Raw genomic sequence first — 10,633 nt, forward strand, 5'->3', positions numbered from 1 at the left:
TGAAGGAGGAGTGGAGTTTTCAAGCAGGTACATAATACAAACCATTTACAATATCGATATATACACACAATATATATGCTTTATGCAAGTTTTGGCAATGCATGTTAAAGTACATACAAAGTACTCTTTGTCTTGATAAAATCCTGATATGAATTTGTTGTGACATAGGCAACAGCAGTACCACAATTTCTGGATTGAAGTATTTTGATTTAGAGGACGGCATTTAAAGGGAATTTCCTCTTAAAAAAAAGAAAAACAGTACCTCAGCAAAAATTATTTTTATTGATTCAAAGCTTATCTGATGATCCATTGCATTATTGATATGTCATAAAGGATGTGAAATATTCAAAAATATAACAAAAAGCCATGAGTACAAAAATGAGACTTGTGGTCAGGAAACATATTTCCTCTCATTTCAGTGCTGTCAGAGATTCAACATATTTGAAAGGGTAGGATGTCTGATAAGGTGCTTAACATAACACTGAAATGCGATTTTGTGCTTAGGCTTCGACTTTTGGTAGGAAGGTGATAATGTCATTCAGCTCGTCCAGAATCTCCTCCAGTTGGGTTGCCGTCTCCCGGATCCGCAGAACAAACTGCATGGTCTCGGACTTCACCTCTGGCTTGCCCTCCTCCACGATTTCAGAGTCCTCAGCGTCCAGCACCTTCAGCTGGACTGGGCTTTCTGGGGTGGACGCCTCCGCCCAGGTCTGCCGGATGTCGTGGATCTCCTTGGCGTCCATGGCGATGAAGAAGACGTCAACGGCCAGGAAGAAGGCGGAGAAGATGCCGGTGGCCACCTCTACTGCCCGCACGGCTCTGGCCGTCTGCGCTGCCACCTTGCCTATGTTCGCCACCTGTGCCAGGCGCATCAGTTCAGGGATGCCCCCCAGCCCTCGCCCTATTCTAACGCCCGCCTTGGCCATGTCCCCTGTCGTCCCTGTCCCATTACCATTCTCAGCTGAGAGATTCAGGGCCTCCAGGCCTTCACAGATGTGCTGGAGACTGACCACCACAGAGTTCATCTTCTCCTGGAACTCGCGGATGAAGTTCTTCACATTGTAGCGGTCGGTGGACTGGTTGACCATGTTGGTGATGTTGGAGACTCCTGCGGTTGCACCACCAGCGACAGCGATGCCCACCCCGACCCCCGTCACGATCAGAGAGGCACCCAGAGTGAAGGGGGCCAAGATGAGACCCACGATGGAGGTGATGCCTCCAGCTGCTCCAATCACCCCGCCAGTCAGACTGCCCACAGTGGTGCCAAAGTGCACATTCTCCAGACCGTCAGCCAGGGCCCTCAGCTTCTGCAGGCTCTCCTGGAGCTCCGCAACAGTCCGCTCACTCTGAACAAGCCAGGCACCACCACACGGAAACAAACAAAATTCACATCCATCATGTTTTTATTTTTTTCATAATATGATTCTTTTCAGAATTGATTAATCTAAGTATGTGCTTGGTTTATCGGTTAGTTGTTTGATCTATGAGATGTCCGAACATTGTGAATCAGTATTGATCAGATTTTTTTCACTTGCATTTCCCTAAATTTGATAAATTTGAGACCTGTTGTAAAAGTGTCGTTTTTCCCTAGTCACAATGTTCCATAGAGAAACAATTGGAATTGAGCACCACCTGGAGGTAAAAAGTATTCTATGTAAACGCTGAAGAAACAACATAAAATGCAGTTTCATTTTTCCATCTACACATTTTTGTTTAACTCAACCTCTCTGTGATATGATACTAATCCTATAGGGCATGACATATTAACCAATATTCACAAGATATCTTGTGTCTAGTGTCTTCAACACAAAAATGGCCATCACCTTAACACAGTACACTTATAAAGATAAGGACAAACTCTAGGAGGAAAAAATAGACCTAAGCAACAACAGCTTTGTGAGAACCAACATCATGTAAAGGCATACGATTTCTGTACAGGTGTGATTACCAATTGCAATACTCCAAAATCAAAGAAGGTCGCACTCAAAGACATTTTTTAATAGTTTCTTAAGCAGCGACAGGGGTAACAAACAAACCATTAGTGCTACCCCAGTCACTACTTAACAAAATATTAACACGATTTTGCACTGCCATCACATCCAAATGCGGGTTCAGTGTGCAGGGACCACAGGCACTGCTTTGCAGCTAGGACCTCACCTGGGCTGTGAGGTAGGCAATAATGAATGGCCTCGCCAAGACCTCCTGCGCTGAAGGTCGACACTCCGGGTCTGTCTGCAGGAGATCGCTGAGGAGCCGACAGAGAGAACTGGAGAAGGTCTTTGGGAGAGGCGCATAAGAACCGCTCAGGATCTTAGGAACCAGATTCACTGCACTCTCTCCTGAAAACTGAAAAGAGAAAGAAAATGACCACTTCATACAGGTCATCTGGCACATTTAGAGTTTAAGCATAGTTTAAGCATTTATGTTTTTTAAAGTTTTCTTTAAATCAGTAGTTCTACTTACTGCACTTTTCATCATACACAGTTCATATAGGAGACAGCCCAAGGACCAGATATCACTGCACAAACAAATATAGAGGGGGAAAAAGGAAACTGATTCTCTCATATTGCATTCTCAGCGGTTGTTACATCTTTGAAATCATATCAACTCCAAAATGTTTGATCTTGTGCTCTATATGAATATCCTGTGTGTTTGTACACCATGACAACATTTCAACAAGTACTTCAACATGAACTGAATTGTATAACCTCCCTATCTTCCAGACAAATGGTTTTGCAACAGTGGTGAAAGTGTTACCTCTTATCATGGTATGCATCTCCCTTCAGGATTTCAGGGGCGATGTTGGTTAGTTCCCCAGTAGAGTCACTCTCTACTTCAGCTCTGACAGGCAAGGCAGATCAATCAAATATTCAGAAACAGATTTACTGGTTGATGGGTTGAGTGAATGTGTATGACATTGAGGCATACCTTTCTTTGATCTCTAAAAGCTCTCCCAGGCACACTGTCCCAAACTCCGTGAGGGAAATGTTCTATTAACCAAGACAAGGTTAATGAAAAGACAAAAGTAATGGTGATGGAAAAGACACACATAATAAAATCAAAAGGAAATGACAATAATGGCATATTATGTTAAATTGTGAATTTAAATCAAACCACAATACAGGAGTACTGAACATGAATTGAAATGCATTAATAATATTAATAATAATTAATTTACTCTTGGCACCTATGATGACCTGAAAATTACATTCCATAAACTATATTCTACTACAGCCATTTTATATTTCACAGCTGTTTATCAGCATACTGTACCTGAGGTCTTAGGTCTCTGTGAACAATGTTTTTGGAATGCAAGTGCTTCAGTGCCATGCAGACTTTGACAACCCAATCCTTAATCTGGAATAAAGATATGTACACATATTTGTATCTGAGCCAGACTAGTTACAGTAAAGATGGTAATCTATTCAGAATAAGAATAAATACTTATGGTAAGAGCACCTCTTCCTCTGTAAACTGTTCTCCGCATTCCCGCTTAGCTTGAATTTTTTTAGACAAATCTCCCCCCTCCGAGTAGTCCACCAAAACATAGAATGTTCCATCATCTGTAAATCAAAAGAAAATGTTTGAGTCGTTTTACAACATCCATTTCATATTCAGCATTATTGGTTACATTACAGCAGTTCCATTGCCTCACCATATTGGTGGATTTGTTGATATTATTTCAGCAGTAAACATATTAATTTCCTCCATATTGGTGAATTTGTTGATATTATTTCAGCAGTAAAGATATTAATTTCCTCCATATTGGTGAATTTGTTGATATTATTTCAGCAGTAAACATATATTGTACCTTCAAAGGACTTCTCATGTCCAATGATATGAGGATGCTGCAGGTTTTTAAGAATTTCTTTAACATCCTGAAAGAGACATTGCGGCCATGAACAACATATGCTAAAGCAAAACATTAAAAGGCTAAGGCGTTTTTGTTGAGATTATCAGCATGAAGGAAAAAAAGGATGAAATTAGCAACCAAAAAATGAAAACGAAAGAAACAAACCACTATTAGCACAGACAAGCATACGTAGTTGGCTGTTACGGACATGTTCCTATATCCTAGGCCTATACTATACTTTGTAAGACATAGTCAAATTGTTTTATTCCATACATAAAATATGGTTTAGTCTATCGACGTCAATCAATCAACAGACAGGTAAACGTTGTTGGCCCACCGTCTACTATACAAGACACAGAAGGGGTTTTATGGGAAATACATGCGTTCTCACCTCTATGCTGTTATGGATCTGTCTGACGAGATACTGATTGCCCTCCTGGGACTTCACTAGGGTGGCATGGCCCTCCTCTCTTACCACGGTGAAGCCACGTTGTTCCAGGACACTCGGTTGGCTGCCCATTCTTAGTGGACATGCAGGGGCACAGCACTCTTCTCTTTATGAGCCTATGTACATTGTACAGACAAAATAGGCTAAACATTTAGCAGTTCTCGATTGTTCATCTTATTTATATAACAAAATGAAAAACTGTCAACTGGAAGTACAAAGATGAGACAAATGAAATAAAACACGTATTGTATTCAAAGAAACCCATAGGAGTTCCCTCTCTAGGGAAGTGGTTCTTAAACTGGTGGTTGTCAAATATATGGTAGGGGTTACAAAATGATTTGTAGTCTGACTTTTTCTAGTTTTTAGACCAACATGATTAAAAATTGGGATACTCAATAGCCCTAGATGTGGTCCTTACAATTCAGAGTGTTTCCATAATGTTTCTCTGAAAGCAGATGCTCTGTTTACGCAAACTCTAATCTCTACCTGAAATACTGTGCATGAGATGCTTATTACCTTTTCCAACAGGACTCCGAACCGGCCCACAGTGCCAAAACCGCTAGTAACTGGTTTGCTTACCATGGTATTACTGAGTTCGATTGGCCAGACAACTCGTCTGACCTGAACCCCATAGAGAATCTATGGTTTATTGTCGAGATGAAAATGAGAGATACCAGACCTAACAATACAGACGAAGGCCGCTATCAAAGAAACCTGGGCCTCCATAACACCTCAGCAGTGTTGCAAGCTGATTGCCTCCATAACACACCACATTGATGCAGTCCTAATTTGTGCAAAAGCAGCCCGACCATGTATTGGGTGTATTGTTACTATTACAAGACAGTGATTCTTGGTTTTCATGAGCTGTAATCAAGATTAAAAAAAAAATGGCTTGAATATTTCACTTTATATCTAATGAATCTACTGTAGAATATATGGAAGTATGAAAGATTATTTTTTTGAAATAAAATAGGGTGGGGTGAAATTTTCCACGATATCAAAATTTAAGACCCACCTGTATGCACACACCCTATGTCCGAATGCACCTATTTTTGACCGTCGTCACGCTATCCAGAGAAATATTCTTTGGTCACCGCTATTTACCGATTTTCGGCTCCCATTGACTTCCATTCATCACATGTTAACAAAACGTCAATTATGTGGTTAAACTAACGCCGCTTACTTATGCCAGCAACCATTTCACTTTGATAATAAACTACATTTTGGTACAACATATACAGCAAGAATAACTTGTCCATGAGTGATTTAACAGGTCGTTATCCCTTACTTCTTAGAGTAATTACATTCAAAAACATACCTTCATATTACATAACAATTGATAAAGGAACAACGTTTAAAAAGAAAAACACAATATATCAGATGGATTACAGGAATAAGTAGTAGCCTAAGAAAAAACAAGATTTCTACCGTAATTTCCTGTTAAATTAAATATTTAATGGCGCTATTGCGCTGCACGACCCCCAGATGACGCCATTGATTTACATCCAAAAAAGGCCCGAAGTGCAGTGAATTGCCGCCATCTGGTGGCCTGAAATATGTAATGTAGCCCATTAGAAAAGAGCGACCGTCAAATAATCTCTCTTCAGTAATATCCAGCATCTTATTCCTCGTATAGATACTGATTTTGCTGAATTGTGTAATTCTGACTTTGCTGTTGAGGAACTTGATAAAACGGTAGAAAATCTCCTGGAATTGATGGTCTTACTGCCAACTTTTATAAACACTTCTGGGATTCACTGAAAGGGCCTTTCCTTCTTATGTTAAAGGAAGCGACAGATATTGTGACATTCCCCCCCACCATGAAACAGGGTATAATAACCTTAATTCCCAAACATGGCAAAGACCCTAAACTGCTAGATAATTGGAGACCAATTACCAATTAATGACTATACAATTATAACTCTTGTTTAAATGCTAACAGATTAAAAAAGAAAATCCACAACATTATAAGTGATTCCCAATCTGGTTTTATGAAGGGCAGATCTATCCACAATAACATTCGCTTGGTACTTGATGTACTAGACTACAAACACTTGATTAAGGATGAGGGCTTCTTGTTATTTCTTTACTTTTACAAGGCCTTTGACTCTATTGAGCATCCTTTTATTTTTCAATGTTTAAAACTATTAGGTTTTGGTGATAAATTCAGAAATATTATAGCTTCCCTATATAACAATACTAATAGCTCCATCTCCTTACCAGGGGGCACTTCACCCCGTTTTAATATCGGACGTGGAATCAAACAAGGCTGTCCTATTTCTCCCCTTCTTTTCATAATAGCCACAGAAATGCTCTCTATTCTTATAAAAAACTCAAATATTGCTCCACTTCATGTTTTAGGATTGCCAGTTGTAATTAGCCAGCTGGCAGATGACAACTATTTTTATGAAGCATCTGGCCGAGACACTAAAAGTTTTGAAGGCGATCGAGTCTTTCTCTAAAGCCTCTGGCCTGAAATTGAATTTAAATAAGTGTGAGTTAATGCCTATCCACCAGTGCAATCTAACCGAAGCCTATAACATTCCCATTAATCTACAGTTAAATACTTAGATACATATTTCTAGTAATCCAATAGAAAGGGAGAACATGAATGTATCAAGGATAACTTTGGGATTAAGAATTGTCAAACTTAATTCATGGTTACTGAGAGACATTAGCTTACTGGGTAGTCTTTCTAACAAAAATGGAGAGTATCTCAAAGTGTATATATATCCTGCTTATTCCCAAGAGAGCCATTATAAAAAATCAATTAAATAAACTTTGACTACATATGGAAGAAAATGGTTCACTATGTTAAAAGATATCAGAGATGGAGGGATTAGAGGACATTGATATTGACTCCATAAGCGGAACATAAAAAATCAAGTGGTTGAAATCATTCTTAAACAACAGTACCAGCTTCTGGTACCATAATTATCCCCCATGAAATATTCAAAAAAATAGGTGGTATAGATTTTTTCCTTAAATGTGACTTTTGTATTCAGAATCTGCCCATCAAATTATCCCTCTTCCATCAGCAGGTTGCTTTAAACTGGAAGATTCTGTACAATCATAATTTTACCCCTCAGCACACCTATCTGGAAATACAGCTATATTACTGTAAATAAGTCATCCTTGTATATCAAGGACTGGCTAGAGAAGGGCATCTGGTCAGTCCTGCATTTAATTGATTCTAATGGATGTCTTTTAACATATCCAAGCTTTTGTTTGAAGTATGAGATAACCTGCAACATTGATACATATCATTCTGTATTTGACGCCATACCTGACTCCATTTTAGGCCTAATAAGAGGAATAATTTCAGATCCCAATATTTGTCCTTCCCTAACACAGCTCTTTGTTGGAGGTTGTGCCTTTAAGAGTTTTAGATTATCCAACAAATGTCTTAGAAACCTATTTATCAACCTGTCTTACCCCTTATTAACATATAGAAATTCCATTTTAAAAGTCTTTCCAAAGAATCGTATACAGCTTTTGCGAACTAAATACATGAGATATCCCATAATGCCTAAGGCCAAAGAGCTACATTTCAAAACTTTGAATCAAAAGGAGCTTTGGGATTGAAACTGATAATTGTGTATTTTGTAATGGGCTGGAAACCGCTGAGCATCTGTTTGTCGAATGTGTTTATGTTAAAACCTTGTGGCTTGACCTTCATAACTGTCTCAGTCCTAAATGTTTTATGTTAGATAACTTTGACTTAAAGGACATTATATATGGACTCTTTACTGTGAATGATAAAGACGATCTCTTAGTCAATGTGATTGTTATTCGCTGTAAAAAATGTTGTACATAAATGTAAATACTCAAAGGTTAAGCCCACTTTTAGTGGGTTTTACAATGATTTCCTTTATTATACAAAAGCCTTTAAAGCTATGAAGTATAAGAAAGCAGTACAACTTTTGAACAGTGTTACAGAATATGATTTAATGACTAAGCCCTAGTTATATGTTTTTTTTTCTGTTGTGTTTTGTTTTTCTGTTTTGATTATTATTATTATTATTATTATTATTATTATTATTATTATTATTTTATCTTTATTACGCCTGATCCTGTATGGATTCCTCATGGATTGTTTTGACCCATATTTATTGAACTTGAAAAAAAAAAAACCTTGAATAATTTTGTACTTCCTTGTGAATTATTCGTGTAATCCATCTGATATATTTTTCTTTTTAAACTTTGTTTCTTTATAAAGTTTGGAGTAGCCTATCATTAAGGTACGTTCTGGAATGTAATTACTCTGACAGCGAAGCTACACCAGGCGCGTAACTGAAGCGTTCCGTTCGCGACGCGTACAATCCATTTTACATTAAACGGCCATAAATGTAGGCAATGGATGGGCACAGTCAGGGGCTGACACTTTGCATAACATTTCTTCTCAGGGCTGAGCTACACCAGGCACGTAACTGAAGCGTTCCGTTCGCGTTGCGTCTGCTGCAACAATAGACCTCTGAAGTTCGCCTACAAAAAAGATCCAAAACGGCCATCTTTGCCCATATAAGGAGATCCGGTTGTTAATTGAAGCTAACTACCTATGGCAAATTGCATTGCAAGTTAGCTCTGGAGTAGCAAAAATCTAAGTGTGCCGCCTTCACTTACCGGAGATCACAGTATCCACTCGAAGGCAGAGGACAAAAGTGTGTTCAGGAAAACGTCTGCATTTCAGACTTTTTCATCCCCACGAGACTTTAACAGGTGCGATTATTCAAAATACCCATGTTATTTTCCCATAGGAAAAATCGCCAGATACCGGATGTCAAAGATGGCAGCTTTTTTGTAGGCGAACTTCAGAGGTCTATTATCTTCCATTATAATCAATGGAAGTAACTACACCAGACGTGACAGTGGGCCTACGTTCGAAAAAAATAGACCATTCATCTAAAATGGATTTTACGCGTCGCGAACGGAACGCTTCAGCTACGCGCCTGGTGTAGCTCATACCTCACCTTAAGCCCAATTATGTTATTCCTGTTGTAGGCCTATATATGTTGTACCAAAATGTAGTTTATTATCAAAGTGAAATGGTTGCTGGCATAAGTCAGCGGCCACATAATTGACGTTTTGCTTAGCCTACATGTAGCCTACATGTGTCCTACAGTGACCAAATAATAGCCTATTTCTCCGGATAGCGAGACGGCGGTCTATTTTTGGGCACCCCTTCAAGTCTGTCGCCCAAATAACACCTGTAGCCTACCAAATTCATATCCATCGTGTAACGATTTCTTACATAATTGCCCCTAGCCTACTAATAGAGACGAACCGTCAGTGGGTGTCAGACAAGAAACTTTTGAACTTCTGGAATTTAAAATTCCTTCCCTTTTTTTAGGAAACTGAAACTGGATTTCAGGAAACTGAAACTCAGTGACCTAGTCCAAGGTGGTGTTTCGACATGATGCCTAAATATTCCAGTAGGCTACAGCGAAAATGCTCACGGTCACTTAATTACATTTTGACATGAACCATTTTCGCAAGTTGCCAACATTTTGCCCATTAGCCCCTTCCGTTTGTTTTATTGACAGCAGCAAAGATAGAACGCTCAGCAGCAGCAACATGCCTGTTTCTCCCCCGACTTGCCTAAACAAGTGTAGACTGTCGTAGGCTAGTTCTCTACGCATTAGGCTACAATTAAGGTCACGAAACATATGCCTACCTTCAACTTAGCAATACAGCAAAAGTAGGGTGCTGTTATTATTATCCATTTTGACTTTTCAATTGCCTAAGCAGTCACAAGCTAATAGACTTCACGTTAAAGGATCATTGAGGTAAGTTTGGCTACTTACGTCGGTGGCGAATCAAACCTAAGCGATGTTTCTCATGAAGTTCTTTGTTTTCTTATCTCGACGGCATGGACTCTCCACTTTCCCAAATAGAGAGCGTGAGAGTGTTGGGGAGCGCTGTGATTCACAGTGATTGTGCATTGCTGATCATTCATGTAATGTAACACTAGTTTTTTTTAAAGAGATATGAACCATTTATCAACCAAGTGCAGTGCAGATGGGCATACATTTTGTATTGCCTGAAGTTGTAGACTGTATTTTCAAAACAGACCATTATTTCACAATAGCCTGCATTGAAATAGCTATTACAAATAGGTCAGAAAAATATTATTATTCTTCATTAAAAGGGTTATGCCAGCAACCAACTTAACTTAGAAATTCCCATTCCACTCCATTATTGACAGAATAGGCTACCAGCTGTGATCATTTTGCATTGTTTTTTTTTTACTCAGGGCAGCAGTTTTAAGATGACATTGTGTGCTTACATAATTGCAAAAGGGTTCTCCAATGTTTTCTCAGTTAGCCTTTTAA

General features: G+C 39.0%; 1 protein-coding gene across 1 annotated transcript; it reads right to left on the bottom strand.

Annotated features, from left to right (window-relative positions):
- Window positions 1-263: 263 nt before the first annotated feature.
- On the bottom strand, window positions 264-10,238 carry LOC143127341 (uncharacterized). The gene is made up of 10 exons (XM_076288778.1): window positions 10,106-10,238; window positions 4,245-4,417; window positions 3,812-3,878; window positions 3,460-3,563; window positions 3,274-3,357; window positions 2,929-2,990; window positions 2,758-2,841; window positions 2,464-2,518; window positions 2,158-2,346; window positions 264-1,346 (listed from the first exon to the last, which is right to left on the bottom strand). The coding sequence occupies exons 2-10, from the start codon at window positions 4,371-4,373 to the stop codon at window positions 501-503; spliced, it is 1,620 nt and encodes a 539-aa protein (XP_076144893.1). The 5' UTR covers window positions 4,374-4,417; window positions 10,106-10,238; the 3' UTR covers window positions 264-500.
- Between the last annotated feature and the right edge of the window lie 395 nt (window positions 10,239-10,633).

This window comes from Alosa pseudoharengus, unplaced genomic scaffold (genome assembly GCF_046254945.1).
Source record: "Alosa pseudoharengus isolate Yale_2024_CS ecotype anadromous, Long Island Sound unplaced genomic scaffold, YU_APseudo_1.1 YU_APseudo_1.1_scf_17, whole genome shotgun sequence".
Classification (NCBI taxonomy): Eukaryota; Metazoa; Chordata; class Actinopteri; order Clupeiformes; family Clupeidae; genus Alosa; species Alosa pseudoharengus.

Excerpts from the sequence above, each read along its gene's own strand:
- LOC143127341 (XM_076288778.1), bottom strand. The coding sequence starts at position 4,373 with ATGGGCAGCCAACCGAGTGTCCTGGAACAACGTGGCTTCACCGTGGTA. Across the intron at positions 3,358-3,459 it reads AACAGTTTACAGAGGAAGAG|ATTAAGGATTGGGTTGTCAA; the intron begins GTGCTCTTACCA and ends TCTTTATTCCAG. Across the intron at positions 2,347-2,463 it reads TGTGTATGATGAAAAGTGCA|TTTTCAGGAGAGAGTGCAGT; the intron begins GTAAGTAGAACT and ends TTCTCTTTTCAG.